General features: G+C 38.8%; 1 protein-coding gene across 1 annotated transcript in view; it reads left to right on the top strand.

Moving 5' to 3' along the window:
• CDK14 (cyclin dependent kinase 14) overlaps window positions 1-20834 on the top strand; it is a 316876-nt gene that overhangs the window by 139530 nt on the left and 156512 nt on the right. Inside the window, exons 6-7 of the mRNA XM_035897109.1 lie at window positions 6779-6841; window positions 19540-19663. Coding sequence (XP_035753002.1) covers window positions 6779-6841; window positions 19540-19663 — 187 coding nt within the window. The remainder of the gene's footprint in view (window positions 1-6778; window positions 6842-19539; window positions 19664-20834) is intronic.

A 20834-nucleotide genomic window follows, 5' to 3' on the forward strand; every position in this document is an offset into this window, starting at 1 on the left:
GAGAAGAATGGCTCGCAACAGCCTCACTGCCTCAGCGGAGCAGCACAATCTGTCTGCTGCACGATGGCATCGCCGGCAGCCAAATACTCCCGTTTTTGTTTTAATGGAAGGGTTCTTTCACATTGCTGGTTTTACATGATGGGAATGCAGTTGGAAATGCTTCCTGTTCCATTCACGAGCCCCAGGCTCTCCGTGCATTTCAGCTTCAAAAATGACAGCTGAAACCAATTAGGCAGAATTATGGGACAGCTAAGTCACATGGAGATTTATCATGACTAAAAAAGAAAGAGAATGCATTGCATGGGAAGTAGAAGTGACTAATTTAATTAGAAGGGAATGACAGTCACGTTATTATTATGGAAAAGGGCTGGCAAAGTAGAGCTCATTTCACGTCACCGGCCATGCCTTTGAAAGGAGGCATCCTGCCCTTTGTCTGAATGTGTTTGTGTTTGGTAGCAGAGTCTCCAGTTTCTGGGCAAGATAGTTGAGCAAAATAGTTGATGTTAAAGTGAAGCACTGAATGTATCTGAGGACATTTGTAGCTTGTGGTTTACTCATCTATTCATAATTGGAATTCCTTCTTTAAGGGGAGAAGGGAGAATTCTGAACCATCAACATTTGTCTCCCCCCCCCCCCCCCCCCCCCCCCCCCCTCCTGTAATCTATATTGGGTGGTAATGTATATAAACCTTGCTTCAGCTGTGTAAATATCAGCCTGGATTCTTTTCCCTTCAGCAGATGCTTATACACAGTATGCTCACAAACATAAACATGCATGTGTCTACTAACATAAACCAGAGTCTTGCTGAATAGAAATGACCTTCATACACTTATACACTGCCACAAGTTTAAAGCAAAACCCCAATTCATTTCTTCCTGTGAGCCTGGAGACAATATTTCATAAGGTAAATGAAACTTTTTGTGGTATTGTCATGGTAGTTGATGGTGTGGGGGAGAAGTGAGTGAAAACCATTATGTTCCTTAAGGCAAGCTTGATTTTGCTTAATCCTTGTACAACTCTGAGCAGTTATGGATAAGGAACTTAATCTCTCTCTCGTTTTCATGTACCTGTAGGAGTTATGATAGTTGTCTCCATCATAGGGAGGAAAATATTTGAAATTCATTGAAGTTTGGGTAAAAATGGGCATTGGCTGATGTGCATCTACATACAGTTTAGAAACAGGAGAATGGTTGAACTAGCATAGCTGAGCATGAGTTTTCTGTTCCCTGTCCTAGGAGGCATTGTGCCATCTCTGGTCTAACCACAACTCATGCCATCTACCCCAGGAAGGGTCAGGGATCTCCTAGTGGAGGTCTAGCTGCTTGAGATGTGCACTGAGGAAAGGGTTTGTGTTTTAACTTGCTGAGAGAAGGTGGCACAAAGGCTTGACAGAGCCTTCTCAAGGACACATAGCTGTGTGTGCCACAGCCCTGAAGTCAAGTCACAACCCCGGAGCAGTGATCTTCTGGCATGATTTAGTAAAATACAATTATTTGAAGAAATAAGATGCCAAAGTCTGCCTCAGGCTGCCTATATTTATTTTTAATTTCAGCCCAAATGGCCAAGGTATCTTAAACATGTAGCTGGAGGACCCTTATTGTAAATATTCAAGCCTTGCAGCATGAGCTTGGAATTTGGAGAAGGGTAGCCTTTGTGCTGTGGGTGGGATTGAGCTATTATTTTGAAAATTGCCCCAGATTTGCTCAAGTGATAGACTTCAGAAAAATTGTCATTTGTACTTAAGAACTATGTCTTTTAAGACTCCTCCTTTCAAAGAATTGGCTTTAGTCTTTCACTTCAAATATTGTAGACTGTATCTCCGGAGGAAGTGGAATTGTTTCTGGGGGAGGCAGTAGTGGGAGGAGAGGTCAAATTGTTCACTTAAAGTGTAAGAGATTTTTGCACAAAACATTGCTGTGTTAGTGAGGTGGCAAAGTCAAGTTCTTAAAATTAGAGGACGCTAAGATAAAGATGGCCTGTGCAATCTCCTCTTGCCATCCTTGTGGAAGAGCCTGTTGTGCAGCTCTGCAGAGCGCCGTTTGGTGAAGGCATGTGGTGGTTGTTGAACTTTTCTCATTTTTTGTGGATGTTAGAACTAGGGTGTCTTCTGGGGTTCCTGCCTCATTCAAAGTATCATTTCAAGACGAGGCAGGTAATACTGCTGTAGAGAACTGGGTTCCATCCCTGCTGTATTGGGAATTGTCATCACCATCACAAATTACTGTCATCGCAATTCAGATATGCCCAACTTCTGCTATGCAGCATGAGATTCTCAGTCTCCCTTGCAAAAGCATTATACACTCACAGCTGTAACTGAAGTCAGTCAAAACACAGAAGGCGAAATAGTGCCAAATATTCTGAAAAATCGAAACCAAAGTGCTTTAAATGGAGTTGCCCAAATCAGTGATACTTAAGACTTTTTTTCTCTTTGCTTCAATTCCCTACCTGATAAAAGGGAATAATGCCACATCTCCCCCAGATTGCTATGAAATTATTTTATGTTTGGGAAGAGTGTGAATAGCATAGCAATAAGCAGGGCAGGAAAGCCTGTGAGATTAATATTTCTGCCTTCAAAGTAGTAAATAAGCCAGAGACTGCAAGCTGTGTGAGAATGGAAAAAAAAAAGCGCAACCATAAAACAGCACAGCTGTTCTGTAATCAAGTACCTCCTATTCTGTTCAGTGAGTGTGTCTAATCCTGCAAGGGGAAAAGAGTATGTGATCACATTGCACATTTTAAAAGTTATCATAATGTACATTTATTGGGCAAACAAATAAAAGGTTGGATAAACCCCATTAATTCTGGACTTTCCTAGCTTTTGAATTGTTCACTATAGAAACTTGATTTATCTCTATTGTTTTTGTGTTGCTGTTATGAACAGATGAGGGCTAATAGGTTATTTGTATATATAGGTGTGGGTAAACTGGTGGAGTGTTAAAAGCAGGGATTAATGGGATTTTGAACTTAAACTAAAATACCATATGTTCTGTCAGGGTGGGATTACTGGTGGTGATTTGTGTGTGTTGGGGATTAACAGCATGGCTGATAGAGTTGTTAAAAACTAGCTCGAAACAGAATTGGTCTAGCCAGGTCCACCTGGGATCAGGATGAGTGTGACAGGTATTTGCAACTGCTTGGCAGTCTCTGTACTGCATTCCCAGCATATTCCGCTTCCCTGTGAGGTGTCCTTACCCCCTGAGACAGTGGAGAAAGGACTGTAAAAGGTGCGCTGTTTGGTTTGTTCCTTGTTCTCCTATCTTGTTTCAGCATAGTTTTATGTTATTGCCAATATGTAATTGTATCTTGAATTTTCCTTTAGGGTATATATTTTATTAGATCAAGGTGGTAACCACAGCAAAGACCCTAGTGTCAGAGTATGGCATGCTGTATCTGCAGGCACTGTTCCACTTGGGAAAGCATGTTGCATTCTACCTCCAAACATAGTGTGAAGAAAAAGACTGTGTTCATCTATGTGGTACCAATTTAATGGAATACTGTTACAAAACTGCTTTCATCCAATTTGTTCTCTGTTTTCTTTTTTAATGCTTTCCTGCAACTTGCATTCATGTTGTCTTCTTCAGTGTCAGTTGAGCACACAAGCACTGGAGCGGACACTTGCCTGCCAAAAGGGAAAACAGGTTTAGAAATAGCTGTCCCTGCAGCACTGTCAGCTTTCCTGGCTATACTAATATTTAATTCAATGTGCATTGAGTCCCTACATTGGCAAAAGAAGAGCAGCTGATGCTGCCTTTGCTTTACTGCTACCTTTTTTTGTTTTGAAGTGAGGAACAATATGCTGTAACTTTGTGAGTTGCTTTCCCAGTTGGCACCATTGTCTTAAGTTGCTTTTATGAGAAGGACTCTTAACTTAGTTTTATGAGGGCAAATTCTTGAAAAATTTGAACAGAAAAGACGTTCCATTTCTGTTTACTGTCTGAATGAAGATTTGGTAGAGGCTTCTCTGCATCTGTAGCATGTGTGTGTGAGGGGAAATAGATGCCAAAAGACTGCTGTACAATTGACTCTGTAAGGTTTCCAGGATTCTGTAGAAATTGCTGCTTGCATTGAATTTTAGGTAGATGCGATCAATCAGTTTTTGAAGGAGAGAACTGCTGATGCAGAAGGTTATACTAGGCTGCCAGTTGTCATGGTCCTTGGGGTAGGAGGAAGAGATGAATGATGCATAACACAAACAGGATCATCGTTGATGTTCATGTATGGAGGAAATGCATCCAAATAATAACTGAAATATAAGTGGAACAAAATTATGTTATCCTCACGATTCATTACAAGTATATTGGAAATAAAAAGATGACTTATTGCTGTTCTAGTGATGTGACTCTGAAGAGGATGTTCATAGAAAGCTTTTGGTGAATAGAAGGGTGCAGCTAGCGGACAGCTGGGGTGCTAGGGCTTCAGGGATGGGACCTTCAGAGGTAGCATTGGGTTTGTCTTCCTCTGGTCTGGTCTCTGTTGTTTGACTAGTTGCAACTCATAGAAATCAGCAGAAGATGAAGGAGATAGTAAGTTTCCCACCTACCAGATTATCTGTCACCCACAAAGGCTGGAAGACTGAACTGCAGGGAAATAATAAACCTCCTCCTTCAGCCATGCCACACAAAGGTGCGTGCCGTGCTTGGGGGCTGTGACAGGTGCCTCTGAGGCACCACGATAGGGATGGGACAGCACTTCCCTGTCCACCCTGCCAGGCTTTCTAAAGCAAAATTTCAGGCTTTATTTAAACATCTCCCAAGCACTGCAGAAGCTGTTGCCATTCAAAGACTTTACTTAAATTAAAGATAACGTGTTATTCCACCAGGCTGGCATTTCTCTTCAATAGCGGATAACCCATTAAAATGGCAGGGAATCCCCCAAACTTATTATTTGACACCAGCCATCACCTGTAGTAATGGTATTTCAACTGATATTTTGCCAGAGGCAGACTCTTGTGCTGGGGTTAGTACTCAAAAACTGTCAGTTTTTCCAAACATGTGACGAGGCAAGCAGATGACTTTGTTCAACTATGTTTCCTTGGTGTTGATAGAATAAAGTAAGACAAAACTGGGTAAGGCGGTGATGCATACTGAGGGATGACTGGTCCATTTTTGATATGGCTTATTGATACAGTCCCAGAAAACTAACTGGGAGGATAGAAGAGGAATACATACCTGAGGTGGCTAAAGATTTTACAGAAACTAGGAATAAGTCTTTAAACATAGACTTTATGCAAAATGCGCTTCACTGACAGTAGCTATTCACTGGTAGAGGTGTATTTTTTCATTTTCTTTGTAAATACATTCACTGATGTGTTAACTGTTAATTCAAGCATTGCTTGCTGTAGCTTGGGTTTTGGAAGAAGCTCGGTTGTGTTGTATTTAGTGTGCTTTACCTGTTTGAGCGTGCTCTCTGCCCTTCTGATACTCACACTGTTCATTTTGGGACTCAAGTGATTTCCTGCAGCCAGGGCACTCGCTCGCTTGAAGCCAGGTAAGAATTCCTGAAAAAAAAAAGGTGTGCTAGTGCACAACCTAATCAACCAGTGCATTTTGTGTCATTGCAATATTGATTCTACATGCACAGGGTGTTTTCGTAGTTTATGACTTCAGAAGAGAAGGTTATACAGAACAGTTGTGGCTAGCATGAATTTTGTGTCTTAGAAGATGTGAACTTTCCTATTTATCCATGTAACTCTGCAAAGCAGCACTAGGGAAGGGCTCCTGGACTTGGTAGTGCTGCACAGAGAAACCATTCTGCTATGTTGAAAGCAGCTTTTGTCCAAAACTCTCACCTTGAAAACTGCCTACATTTAGTTGGGCTGTATGTGAGGCAGGTGTTGCCAAGTAGCTTTTCAAGGAATGCTGGATGATTTTTGCCAGATGTGTTCAGAAACCAGATGTGGAAGGCAGAGTCGGTCTCTGAGTTTTTGGTGGTTAATCTGGTGCATACTTTTGCTTTGTTTATTCTGAACATAATTCCAGAAGCTGAGCTGTGCAAGTAAACCAGAGAAGTAACATTCCACTTCCCTGAAAGTGTGCTGCTGACTAGTAGGAAAGTGAAGAAATGCAAGAGAAAAATTTGGAGAAAAGTGTTTCCATAGTAAAAGCAATAAATACTTATTAATTAAAAATAACATTAATCTGTACATTGCAAGCCTGCTTATCTTCTGAAGAGATTTCATAGTATATATAGGGAATATAGGCAACTGAAGTGAAAACTTAAAGTTTTGAGTCTTCAGTGAAGCTGTTTTCTAAAGCAGCTGTAATTAATAACCGTATATGTGCATAATATATGCTTCTTTTTGAGCTAGAACATATCATTGAGTACTCTGATATGCAATGCCTTTCAGGTTTATTTTCTAAACCATTGAGCCATCTAAATCAAGGATCACCATAAAATTGTATTTAAAAGGCAATGTTTTAATGTGAATAATGGGAATAGCATTTGAGGTTGTTCTTCCCTCCAGATATTACCTTTATGATGTTGATGGTGATATTGTCTTTACAAGCTATAAAATGATACTAAAATTCAATTAATTGATTTACCACATACAAGATGTTAGGAAACAAAATTCATTTACATTTGGTGAATATTCATATCATTCAAGTTACAAAGGTTGTTAAATAAAGTGGAGCATAAAGGTACAAATGTGTGTGGGCACACGTGTGGCTGAAAAATCTCCTTGTTTTCCATTTGTTCTGTCCACTCTTAAGTAGGAGGATATTTATTGCTGCGGTCATACAGATATTAATACACTTTTTTCCATCTGACTTTCTTTTAGCACACTGATTTATGTCAGTACATGGACAAACACCCTGGAGGGCTTCATCCAGAAAATGTGAAGGTAAGAGTCAAAAAGAGCACACATTCAAGGCGAACGCAGGAACAGTAACTTCGTGTAAAATGTCATGTCAGTTGTTTCATAGAAACTGATTATTAGCTGAAGGGAAAATGATTGCCATATGAACTATATTTTAAAATATTTTTTCTTTAAAAATAATAAAAATGCAAGTATTTGAATATTCCCACAAAAGAACTTGTGAAGTCTGTAAAATTGCTTCAGCACCAGAAAATATGAGTAAATAGTGTTATGGTATTGGTAGCCCCTCCCTTCCATTCAAACATTCACTGTTAAGACAAGGCAATACCGCCCTAAAACCCCTGAGTAAATTTGCTTTAGGCTCTCCATGCTAGATCTTCAGTGAGGTGAGTCATTGTAGGCTCACAGAGTTTGAGGGAACTGTAATGAATTATATTAGCTGAATATATGGCTTTTTATATGAGCATATAAAATCTTCCCTAGTCTTCTTGCTTACTTACTTTGATGAGGCATTTTCATAGCTGATCTCACTTTTTAAAAAATTTTTCCTTCTAAGGTAGATACTGAGAATCACCGTGCAGGAAGGAGGGAGTTTATTAGCAGGATTTACTGGAAAGATAGATTGGTAGAGACTTGATCCAGTTACTTCCTGGGAAGTCAGCCAAATGATTTTAGCATCAAATGGAAGCCAATCAGACATGCAGAATGTGTTGTGTGTGTATAGATCACCCAGATTATATTTGTTACACTTGTCTTGCACTTTGACACCCATCCCATTGTTGTTCTACTCTGGAAGTGTTTAAATCTTCACTTGTCACACCGAGAACTTTATTCTGGTATTTAGTTTCTTGAAATTGAGACGTTAATGGAAAAAAAATAAACCTCTCTTTCCTGGAAAACTCACAAGGCCTGTTTGGTTTAAGAAAAGCAAATATTTTGGAAAGAGGAAAGATTTTTTTTTTTCAATAGCTGATCATTGTTTTATATCAACAAGTTTTATAATGTAGCTTGATTCATTTTCTGTTTTCTTTCACTGAAAAGTGGCATCTACAACATATGAAGTTAGACAAGAACAGCTACCATCTAGAAAAAACACAAGAAAAATTCTTCCGTACTGTATATACTTGCCCAAACTAAAAATAAAACAAAACAAAGCAAAATTCTTTTTGCAAATACATGATGTGTATGCTGCACGATAGCATCCTTGTAATGTATGACTGTCACTCAGGCATTTTGCTAGCGTGGACAGGGAAAGCCCCTGGGTCTCCTCCCAGTGCCAGCTTCACAGTGCCTCTGTGAGTGCGGTGCTTGGAAATGGCCGAAGGTGGGTGAGGTGGGACCTGCTTTTCAACCACTAAAACTTTTGAGCTTTCTTCACTGCTCAGTTTCCTAAGCCGAGTTTCATGTGCTGAATGTGCTTGTTAAAACAGTGGGGTTGTGTTTCATTTTCCCATGTGGATACTTTTACATTCGTCTCTCTGAGGTTTGGGGTAAGCTAAGACTGGCTTTGAAAGTTAGTTGTGCTGCTTAAGGTTTGTTTTCTTGCACTAGCACACCTTTTTTCAGGAATTCTTACCTGGCTTCAAGACTACTGTAAGGCTGCAGTGCTGTATAGCTCAAGATCTAATATGCGGTAGTCATTGTAGCTGTAATTGTTTCCAGCTGAGAAGACATCATAGTTCACATAACTGCACTTTTTCTTGATCGTATCAGGGCCCAGTGAGCTTGTCTTTGAGGAGGATAGGCATACGCAGATAATTGGACTTGCTAATGAGTCCTGATGTACTGCTAGTTCAAGCTTTTTAAAGTCCAGATGGATTATTAATAAAAAGGAAACGGAAAACAAGAGAAAAAACACTGGGAAGTTGGAGCAGGTGAAACTACCCTTCTACCATGAGCAATCCCATTGGACAAATAAAATTCTTTTTTTTCTGTTAAATAATGTTAATTAAAATTTGATTATATGTATTTAGTAGACTCTCTTGCCAGGCCAGCAGCAAAGGCTAGTTTTAATTCATAGCAATGATTATTAAAACCATGATGATTTGAGCTCCTACCATTTCAAAACTGAATCAGCCTGCCTGAGGTTTTCAGTGAAATACCTGCTCTCAAGCTATGAGTGAAAAATACCTGCTTAGCCCAACAGAGTGACTTCTTCAGCTGGGAGGACAGGAACTGCAGAGGGAAGGGAACCCAGCCATACATGCTAACAACTCCCAGACCTTCACCAGCATGCAAAACTAAAAGCTCGCACTTCTCTCTTCTTACAGAGGGGATGAGATGGTTACTACATAATATCTTAATGCTTTGTTGTGCTGTACGTGGTTTGTCGATTTATGTAGTTGTGGTTCTGAGACTTTGCCACCTATTTTGGTTTTAGCTTCTGGACAGAGTTGTGTATCTGGCTGATTTTTAAGGGTTGAGCTGAGCTGTGCTGGAGGTCCTTCAGGAAGTCAGACTTTTAGACAGTGTTTGTTCAGAATCATAGGTTATGTGATCCGTAAATCCATTTTTAAAAACTTCCAGTTGAGCAATTATATTCCAGTAGCAATAAATTAGTCTCAGCTCTCAGGGGCTAACCTGTGGGATTAAGCCATTGATGCTCTCCCAGTATGACAAAAGGCCCCCTGCCTTTTAATTTTGTTCTTGAGGAAAGTATTGCCTAGTGATGGATATTCCTTTCTGGCTTGTTGCCAGTTATTATAAATACAAAGCCACATAGTCACACATCTTTCTTTTTCCAAAGAATATTATACAGTAGTTCCTGTAAAGCAGTACTTAATAGGAATGCAGAAGCAAAGCCATGTTTTGTTTTCTATAGCGCATCTTCAGCCTAATTATATTTCTGAATTTTCTCCATATTTACAAGCTAAAGACAATGCTTGTTCCCTCAGGCTTGCTTTTAGATGAAGAATGGTAAATAGAATAAAATCCACATTACTTTGATGGACACACATATTGCTGTCCCCTTGGGTGTTGTGTTTGACATTGCCTTTCTTTGTGGTTTCAAATAGGCTATTTGCTGTTACTTAAATATTTTAAATAAAGAGTAAGCAGAATATTATAAGTATGTGGAAGTATAAAGAACAATGTCTCAACTGGCAGTTGGAGGAGTCCTGGGTCAGTATGTTTAAGCAAACAAATAAAGTATTAGGTTTAGAATTTTTAGTGGCATGTATGTAAACACATATAATGATTCCAGAACTTTGTAATTCATGTGTGGAGGGCCAAGTCTTACAAATAACATCAGGTTTTAAACCCTTCAAAGAATTTGTGTGTGAGGCTGAGATGTTATTATCTACAGTTGTTTTTAAAATACCTGTCCCTGAGAATGTTAAACCAAATACGCTGGAGACAGAAATGTGGTTAGGTACCTGCAACATCTTTGTCAGCAAAGGGAGATTCGCAGAAAGCAGTTGTTTCAATCCATAGATTCTCCAAATACACAATTGTGTACATCTTTGGTAACTAACAAGCCTGCATATCTACCATTTATTTATAATTATATATTAATATACTGTGTACAGTATTACAGTTAGAGGTGAGGAGAGATGAGGTAATCAGTTGGTAAGTCCCTGTTTAGTAGGCACAGCCTCATCTTCTCTAGTTTTGAAGACATCTTTCTCAGTTTTTCCAAAACTGAAGGCAAGCAATAAATCTTAAGTACATGGCCCCACACATAATTAAGCTTCTGTTGGAAGCTACTGCTGCAGCCTTGTACATGGTTGGAACTAAGAGCTGATTTATAGGTATATACCATGCAGCACTTGCAAACTCCAAAATGTAGCTGTGGCAAACTGAGGTACAAGACTTGCTCCTGGCTCTCCCTAGGCTGTTTCTCCTGGCCCGGACAACTGAAATCTGTACTCCTGACTTTCCGTCCTACAGCTGTGGCTGTCCTTAGAGATAGTTCATACTTCTTGGACTCTCAGTTGAAATGTCTGGATTACTTCCTACAGCAGGAACTCTAATGATCACAGCAGCTAACTGACCCTGCCAGTGATTTTTTTATGATGATCTTCATTCTGATTTGTGCTTCCTTCTGTCGGGTACAGGGCCATCTCTATCAGCCCTTTGACTTATCTTCTTGGTTCTCCTGAGCCTTTGTTTACAGCTGTCCATAAATGGTTCTTGTTTTGTAAATTCGTAATTTAATTTTTAATTATTTTTTTTTAACATTTCAGCATGTCCTGTGAAAATGCGACTGTTCTTCTTTTAACCTTTGGAATACCACCTTTATTTTAACTGCATCTTCTATGCCATATTACTACATTCCCAGTAATGCAAGTCAATTAATCTTTATGTTTTGATGCATTTATTTTATAGTTGAGTCCGTTTTCTGTAACTCCTATTACTGGCGGAACAAGTAGAACTCAGGCTTTCATCTGTCATGCCTTAAAAATAAATCTATTAATGAGAGATGATTTGCTTTTTAATGAGTGATGCTGCATTGAAATAGCTGTAGTCTTTTGGGAAAAGCATCATCAGTTTTTTCTCTCTGCCTTTTTCCCTCTGCTTGCAGTGTTAGAGGTAATATTGATTTGTGTGAGCATTTGACTTCAAAAAAACATCTTTGATAAAATAAAAAGATACTTGCCTCTGACCCACTATTCCTCAATCCGTGCAACACCAGCCTGAATGACAACAGGGTTGTCAACCAGACAAAAACTGTCTCTGTCTCTTAATCACTCTTGAAATCTTTTACCTCAGGCAACTTGGAAGGCTCCTATCATCTACAGTGACCAGAGGGAGAAGGAATTTCCAGTTTGTTCTTATTCCATCTAATATGGCTGCTCTGAGTTTTTTCTTCTCCCTGGGCACCTTTTCTTTCCCCAGGGCCAAAAAGTGATAAGCAGAAATAGGCAGGCCCTCCTGTTGAACTCTGCATGCAGGGAACAGGAATATTCAGCCTTCTCCCAGGAGCCTTCAAGACTTCAGCTCTTACCCATCTGAATTCTGAGCCTTCTTTGCTTCCAGGAAGCAGGGCACAGCAGTCTTCTATGCATAATTAATGGATATTTTTTAAGCAAAACCTCAGCCATCTAAGCCCTACCCCCACCAAAAACTTTAAAAATGTGTTTTATTACTGTAATACTGAGTTGGAGAAAAGCTGACTGTCAAGGTCACGTGCCAGGTATGTGGCAGAGTGTGGAGTGGAATTTGGGTATTAAGTTTCCTAGGACAGCTCAATAATCTCTCTAAAAAATATGCTTAAGTTTCAGCAAAAAAATGTAACCAGTTTCAGTCTTAAAACTTCTACAAAAAGAGTTTAATAGAAATGTAATTAATAGGCATTATTGAAACACAATGGGATGCCGCAACATTTTTCTGTGCTAAATGCTCAAGAAGAGATGAGTCTATAGCACTCCAGGTTAAAAAAAAATTAACATAAACCCAAATCAGATATGATAAAAACATTGGATTTATTAAACCAAGATTTTAACACTGGACTCTTAAACAAGATGAAATGCATGTTGAATTGAAAATGTTGAAATATAGTGAATATTATCTGGTATTATCAGATATCTCTGGCACTTAATCACTTGCAGTATTCATTTATTCCTCTCCATATTGCAGTACTGTGAACATTGTCCTTAACTAATGGTTGCAGTTTTTAAAGTTGAGTCTGTTTTTGTCAGATGAATAATTTTGGCATTTAATGACTAATGTGAAAATTAATTATCTGAGTCAAAGCCATAGGGTAGTTGTCATCTGATGTCTTTTGTAAACATAAATATTTATCATTGAGCTGATTACAGCTTTAGAATAATCTGAAGCACAAAGGGCAGGGAAGCATTCAGAACATGGAAGGATTAGGCAAGTCCTGTATCCCAGCCGCGTGAGGCTTACTGCATTTGAAGTGCAGCTGCTTGAACTTTGGCAGCAGCAAGCATCGCATACTGGCTCTTGCTAAGCATTAACTCCATACAGTATTATCAAAATATAAAAACATATGCTTGTTAGTAAAGCATAGTATCTGAAAAGTATGCTAAAAATGCTTTGGTTTTTAGGTTAGAGTTGTGTTACCGATGTAGGCCTGCCTGGTGTGCGCTTCTGTTTTCTTCCTCTTGTGTGATTGTATAAATATCTGTGGTGTAGATGAGAGGTTTGTAGTCCCCTTTTTTGTGGGAGATGTGCATTGAATCACATGGCCAGTCCTGCATCCATATGTGACAAATGTGTCATTACATGATCTAGGGGAAGCAGTGGCATGTGAGCACCTCGTGTAACTAGAGGTGTCCGACCAAAAGGTTGACTTCCATAGACTTAGGTACAGAGGAATTGGGCAATTAGACCATGATAATACATCCAGCTGTGATGAATATTCATGTCTTGTTTCACCTATCATATCGACTCACTGGAGTTCGGAGAAAACAAGCTTTTGCTCTAAGGAGAATACATACTATGGTGGTCCTTTTAATGTTATTAGTCCTTACCAGCAGCAAATCTAATGTCATGCTTTTGAAATCTCTGTCCTACTCACTGAAATTAGTGCTGCTGCTGATGTAGAGTTGAATTAAAAATATATTTCAACAGATACGCTAAGTAGGAAATGATGCTGTTTAATGTGGTTGAAAAGTTGCTATTTTTCATTCCTCATTCAGCGAACAAGCAGGTGTACAGCAGACAAAATAATGTTATGCCAAATTAAGGTTGTCTTGTACACATGGCATTGAGAATTGATTATTTAAATTAGACTTTTTAGTTATCAGACATTAAATATGGCATCAGCATTTCACTCTACTTTATGTCAGTCTTGTCACTTAAAGTAATGATTTGATAATATGCACCGCTGTGAACAGTAAATGCAGAATCTTTATCAGTGTGTTAAAATTCAGGCTAGAAAAATGTCACTTTTATATTTACTGCAGTGAGAAATATGTGCAAACTCCGAACTGAAAGGAGTGTGTGCGTGTGTAATTTATTGTCTGTATGATCTGCCTGGTTCACATACGGCAAAAAACATTAAGATATTGTAGGGATGAAGGAAACACTTTTATCAGTGTCTTTAAAATCGGTGAGGCACCAATTGCCACCCTGACCTAGTTCACCACTCCCTAGCATGGGAGTGAATTGGTGAAAGGTAGAAAAGAAGATTTCATTTAACTGAATTTATTTTTACTTTTGCCATTCAGAAGAAAAAATCTGAAAGAGTCTTCCACTTACTGAACATTAGCAGATGACTATAACTGATCATAAGGGAGTGTCTTTATGCTCAGTTAATTAAGCACACCTTCCTCATTGCAAATGACTGTAGTAGTACCCAGAGGGGACAAAAAATGATTAAAAGAACATCAAAAGGAATAGAAGTTAGCAAATTAACACTTTCCAGTCTCTTTCCTTTGCAGTTCAGCTGCAAATAAGTGGAAAAAATCTGTCGTTTTTTTAAAGTAACGATACAACGTGCATTCCCAGTGGCTGTATTGTATGTATTTCTGTGTGACATTGTCTTTGCTAAGACTCTTGTGTAAGGAATGCAGGAGCAATTTAGAAGCCTTTATAAATGCGTTTTGGAGAGAATTATTTTAAAATGCATTTGGAGAAAACTCAGTTGGTTCCAGGGAGGTCAGGTAGGAGAACCTTTTATTGAGATAAAGCTTATTATGATCATAAAAATCACACTGACTCAAACGGCTAACGATTTTTTATTCAAATAGGATCCTTTATTGCTAGCGATGCAAATTCATCTCAGGACAACACTTTGTTCCTGGAATTTGTTCTTCTGACAATTTACGCAAGAGGGTCTACAAAGCTTTGACCTAAAACGTTCAGTATTTCCCCAGGACATTGTTAGAAGTGAAAAGTTGGATTTTATCTCGTGGGTATTATCCCTGTTGGGAGGAGGGAAAAGAATAGCAAACCAACAGTGATAAAAAAGATTGTGCTTGATGAGCTTTTGACATGCTCGCAGAAGTCACACGGAGACATTTCTCATTGCTTCTGTAATAATGCATAATACTGGGTAGTTTTTTCTTATGTTAATGGTTGAGACAAGTAGGTCTAAAACTCCCAAACAATCTAGTAAACCCAAATGTAACTGAGCATTGTGTTCAGTTGTGTTTATTTCCGAGGCTGTGAGATAGCACTGTGGGGATTTATTACCTCCTTTTGCCTTTGTAAATAGCCAATAACTCACAGAAACTGTAATATCCTCTGGATGATAGGGAGAAGTACACTGGTTGCAAGCATGAGGTGAGGTGTCCTGGGTTAGGTTTCTTTTATTGGTATTTTTAAATTTGATGGCCTATTAAGACTGAAGATGATATCGATTGATGCTGAATACACACAAGGGAATTCAGATGATTACGTGGTGCCCAGCTGGTGTGCTTTGATACATACAGCAAGCAGGAGCATTTGTGTTATCGGTGATGAGTGATAATAAAGCTTGTGCAGTATTGTGTATTACTTTTCAAAAGTAACTATGCTAATACAGGAATATGAGCTTGCTAAAGGACCAGGACATTAATCCAGTCTTGCTTTCAGCTTTCTTTTGAACTGATGTATGAACTCCTGCTCCAGGTTAGCTTAGCTCCATTTCCAGTCTCTTGCTGCAGAGAGAGCAGAGCAATCTTTTGTGCATTGTCTGTATACAAATATATATATATATATATATATAAAATATATATAAAAAATCTTTTGTGCATCTTCTGTAGACTAAAAGGTTCCATCTAGCTTTCTATTTCTATACCTAGGGCCAGGTCCTTTATTCCCACAATACAACATGTGGTAAGGGAGCTCAAATGCAGGAAATCATTCATAAATCCCTCTGTGCCATCAGGGAAAGCCAGTTCCTGACTTAAAAAAGCCCCCTGAAGGTCTCATTAGTCTGTTCTCTTGGGCAGCTTCCTTCTTGTCACTGGGGTCCCTGAAGCCTCAGGAGACACTGTGGCAATGGTACATTTTCTGGAGAATCTCTCTGGGCATGTTGTGAATTTGTTTCTGCTTTTCACTTACCCCAGTATGCTTTGCCAGAAACTCTCTACCATCTCTGGAAACAGAGAACAACTATGTGGAGTCATCTGAGCACTTCTACACAGATCACCCTGTGCATCCCCCTTTGTCATTAGACTCGTCAGAGCTTTCTGAACCTAAGGCAGAAAGGGTTAACTCCCATCACTCCCATCAGTCCCACCTGTTTGTTGTGTTTTGGATAGCCTCTGTCAGTGTTTAGCTCATAAGCTCATTTGGATGAGAAGAGCTCAAGATCCTATGTGACATTCAGAGGCCAACAAGACAGAAAAGCATTCTGCTGTGCATGAGCCATCTTGGAGCTGTTAGCTGTGCAGAGGTAATGGTCTGGGTTGTACACTCACCCAGGTTCATGAAAAACACCGTGAAAGCAGGGCTGTTCATCCAGGCAGCTGGCAAATCTCTCAGAAAATGTAATTGGTTTAAACAGGCATTTGGTCAAATGTTGCATGTAGCTCAAGTGGCTATCCGGGCCTTATACTTCAAAGACTATGTAGGTGCTAACCTTTTCATGGAGTTGAGGGCTTTCTCTTGTAAGTTTTAAGAACTGCTAATATTCTTTTACTATCACAGTCCATAAACCCCAAATTAGCTTTGACCTGAATGTATTTTTCTTAATGACAATGAAAATTCTTCATTAAAATATGTTGCTCGTTAAAGTGAGAGCTGCATAACTGTTAGGGAAAAAAAGTTGGGTGTTTTTTTCATGGCTATAATAAGTAAGCAAGGCCTGAAGCACAAGTATTAAATTTTTTTTGGTCTGAATGTAAAGCTTTGAGCCTCCTAATGTTAAGCCTTGCTGAAAACCTGACTTCTAGAGAGAAATCCCATTCCTGTCTTCTGTCTTTTCCAACTCTCATCACAATGACCCTTGTAATTTTGTGAGCCTTTAATTTTATTATCAAAACTTCTGTTCTTATTAGTCAGCTAGAAACTATACACACATGATGTCCTAGTTTGTTTATTACAGGTTATTTGACACTTATACAGCCTTGTGTATGACCATGCAAGAATTAAATTTACTAACATAAAAGCTGAAGAACCAGAAATCTATATTATTTCTATTCTCACAACCAACCCGTTGAAATGTTTACGGAATTTGGCATTGACTCCTTCTAGTGTTGTCGTCTGGTCCTCAGGGCTGCCATCCCGTGGCCTTGGAGAAATGGTTGCTTGTCACCGCCACCCCCCCCCAGAAGCCCCAGGCTGAGGTTTCATAGTGATCAGAATTGAGCAAGATGGAGGAAGGAGCAAGTAAGATCAGAGTATGACCATGATGGGTGGTGTGCCGGCTTCAGATCGGGTATATGGGTAAGAGGTGGTGGTACCTCATCTAGCATTCATTTCTGTCCTTGTGAAGGTAATGCAGATAGTCTTGAAGGGGAATGGGTTTCTTGGAGAGGGCTTTCCTTAAAGGCAGGGGAGGAAACTTGACTGTGAGAAGTCAGAAGTGTTTCCTGAGGCATTAGAAATGGTTCTTTCCAATTTGTCTTTTATTTTGTGGAGTGGGGCACTGTTGGGAATGGAGAGCCTCTTTTACTGTTCTCTCTTTCCAAGCAATCCCAAAAGGCCTGTGGTTTGCAGAATGCTCTATTGTCAGGCGTTAGGCTTGTGTTTTCCCTTAAATCTTTTCACATTTAATATTACCAAATAAAAACAAAGGTGAAGAGAAAAAGAAAAAGCAACAAAACAATGGCTGAGTTTACCCTATAATGAATTCAGGGAGATTTTTTTTTTCCCCTCTCTTTCATGATCTTCCTCTAAGGAGGAAGCAATTGCTACAGTGTATGTAAGTAAGTTAATTGACGTTTGTGGAAGTACTTAATGAGTACAGCATGTCTGTAAGTTTGGAATAAAACTACGTTCCAAAGCTGTCCTCAAGAGTAGACGTTTATTCTGTTTAGCTGTGAAATTGTTGGGTTTTTTTCTTAGCATGTCGCATCAAATCACTTGACTCTTCTCATTAAAGCCAAATGAAAGCCCACATTCATAAATATATTTTAAGTTATAAAGATTACAATGCTGTAAGATAACATGATAATTGAAATTTCTTTGCATATTTAAAAATCATGTTTGAAGTTAAATACCATTGATTTAGCCTAGCAAACTGGATATTTTCCCTATCTTTTTATTTAAAATAATACTATTTTGAAGTAATTTAATAGAATTTAATTTATGGTTTAAGGCTGCAATGAAAGCGATTTCTGCTTCCTGCCTTTAGTAAAATAGTTTTTGTGTACCACGAGTTCCATTTTAACCACAATTCAAAAAGGAATGTACATGTGACTTAGGACTTCCCTGCTATTCTTTCTTTTCTTTCTGTGTTTTGATCTTGGGTTTCCTCAGCACATTGTTAGACCCAGCCCTGGCAAGAAGGTGATTGATATGGCTCTTTGTGCCCTGGCTAAATAGCTAAATATACAGTGTATTGTGTCTGCACTCGGGGAAAAAATGAAATGCAATTAAATTAATTTCAATTTCAGTAACATGACATTTCTGTTTCTTTCATGTCAGCCTTTATTCTCTTCTATAATCAGATTTTGTAGCCTTTTTTATAATGTTTCCTCACTTCAGCAGTCACTAAATAGGATGCTTGTGTTGCAAGTTAATTAGAAATTCTCATGTGCCCAGGTTGACTTTTCCCAAATCCTTGGTGTGGTTTCCACATCTTCCAAGAGAGCATGTTTCATCACCTTCTGAGCTGTGAGGCACGAGGTCCGTATCCACTATTGAATCCTCCGTGTTTGGCTTTGCACAGGCTTGTTGTGTTCCCATTTGGAAACTGTAGTATTTCTTAAAATATTTCAGGCAACAGGAAGGGTCTGTATATTAGGAGAGATTTTTCAAAACAGCAAAGAAAACTCCTGGGAAACGATCGTTCACCCTTTGTATTGACAAACTCCATGAGGGTAACACAGCCTTTCACAGCAGGTACCAGGAAGAAAGCAGGAGAATGATGGGAGAGGAGATGAAAAGGGGAAGACAAAAGATCTCCACTATCCAGCTTTTTGTTGATAATTGTAAATTAGAATACACAATATCAATGCTTAGCTCTAGGGAAAGCATTTGTAGAGTCCAGTGAAGGGTAAAAGAAACATGGGGAATTATTTAGGTTCCCTATCTAAATTTACCTTAAAGACTATTATAATTAGGTTTCAAAAGTCATCTTCAGGTTCAGTGAGAATTATTATTTCCTAATAAAAAATACATAAGCAACTCCCATTTAAAAAACTTTGAAGGAGAAAAGCTGTCATACTTACACATTTCCTTGGGTACGCAGGCATTATTGTTATACTATTAAATTCTTCTTTGTTTCAGCTCCAGTGTCCCATCCCTCAGCCTTATCTCCCCATCCCTATCCACCCTGTACTGTTGTTTCCTATAATTAGTGAAGATACACATCTGTCTTCAGGCTACCACCTAATCTCTAAGGCCATATGGGTAAATGGAGTATAATTATAATTTGGTAGAAATTGAGCCTTCTGCACATGGTTGTATTGCTCTTGTTCTTTTTAAAGCAGGCAAACTGAATCTATGATATGGCTTGTAGGCTGGGGTTAGTGCTTGAGACATACATATTTTTTAGATGGAAATTTCGTTGTGTTAAATTTGGGTGGGAATTACGCCAGTTTGGGAGGAATTCTGACACAATGTTACCACAATATGCAAGCACCCTGCATATTGTGAAGAAATCACCTGTGGTTATATGCAAAATATTAACAGAGGTCATTTTTTGTCCCCCTCTTTTTCAGTTATTTTTATTTCAGTTGCTGCGAGGACTGTCTTACATCCACCAGCGTTACATTTTGCACAGGGACCTGAAACCACAGAATCTTCTGATCAGTGACACGGGGGAGTTAAAGCTGGCAGACTTTGGTAGGCAAGCAGTTAATTACAAGTCTCTTATAATGTTGTAGGAATGTCAGACAGATGGTTCCATTGATTTCTCTTCCCCCCCACCCTATTCCTTAGACACACCTTCTTCATTGTAGATAATTGCACATTTTTCTCCTGAGCGAAGAAATTGATTATGGTCAACAACATGCTTGATTAAAAGGGAGCAAGTGAAAAACAAATATATACTCCCGTTCTCACAAGGAAGATAATGCTGAAAGTATTTCAATTTTATTTACCATGAGACCTCTGAGTTAGAATTCAAAACCTTTAAAAAGAAAATAAAAAGAAATAGAGAGAGACCTGAGGAAATACAGACTATATGAAGAGCACAGTCACTTTATGGAAGCAGCTCTAGAGTTGTGGAGATCTGGATTAACTTCCATAAAATGGTCATTGAATGAGGCTGAAGGACACAAGAATAAATATTTCTTCTAAAGAATAAGGGAAACTAGGATCACCTGGACTACTTTCAGTATCCATTAGTCCCTTATGGGGAAGCCTTATTGGGAGTATAAAGACAGGGGAAATTGTTCACTGAAATGTTAGCCTTTTTGCCATTTTTAATTTTTTTTTTTTTATATACTTTCTAGTGGCTACACCAGGGCAAGTACTCTTTCCTCTGAAAGCCATTGTGAATGCAGATGTGGAAAATGGCAATATTTTTCTTTAGTAGATTTTACAAAATGTTGTAGGAATTTCTTTCTTTCCTGTAGGTCAGCTTCTCAGCTACTGGTTCCAGCAGAACTTCTGAAAGAAGCTGAAAATGTGACCTATTGGCTTTTTTAAAATGCCTTTTATTTTTATGACTGCTATCCACATCGGGCTTCACATTTCATGCAGCAGCAGTAATGAGGGAGCCTTATGTGCTAATTGGCAATTTTGCTGTTAACGTAGTCATGTTTTTTTGTCTTTTAATTAGCGTTACTGCAATTAACAGCTCAGTGTGTATTTGCTATGCTGGAGAAGGGAACAGGACTTCAGGTGGGCACAGTCCACAAGAACTTGATTGGCCTTTGGATTGCAAGGCAATTAGAGAAACAGTATTAGAAACAATTAGTATCTGGTTTTACATACCATTTTTCTGTTGCTGTTTTTCCAACCTTGGAAGATGCCAGAAGTTTCTAAAAGATATGCTTTAAAAAAAGCATTC

Source organism: Egretta garzetta, unplaced genomic scaffold (assembly GCF_000687185.1).
Source record: "Egretta garzetta isolate BGI_Z169 unplaced genomic scaffold, ASM68718v1 scaffold30, whole genome shotgun sequence".
NCBI classification, from domain to species: Eukaryota; Metazoa; Chordata; class Aves; order Pelecaniformes; family Ardeidae; genus Egretta; species Egretta garzetta.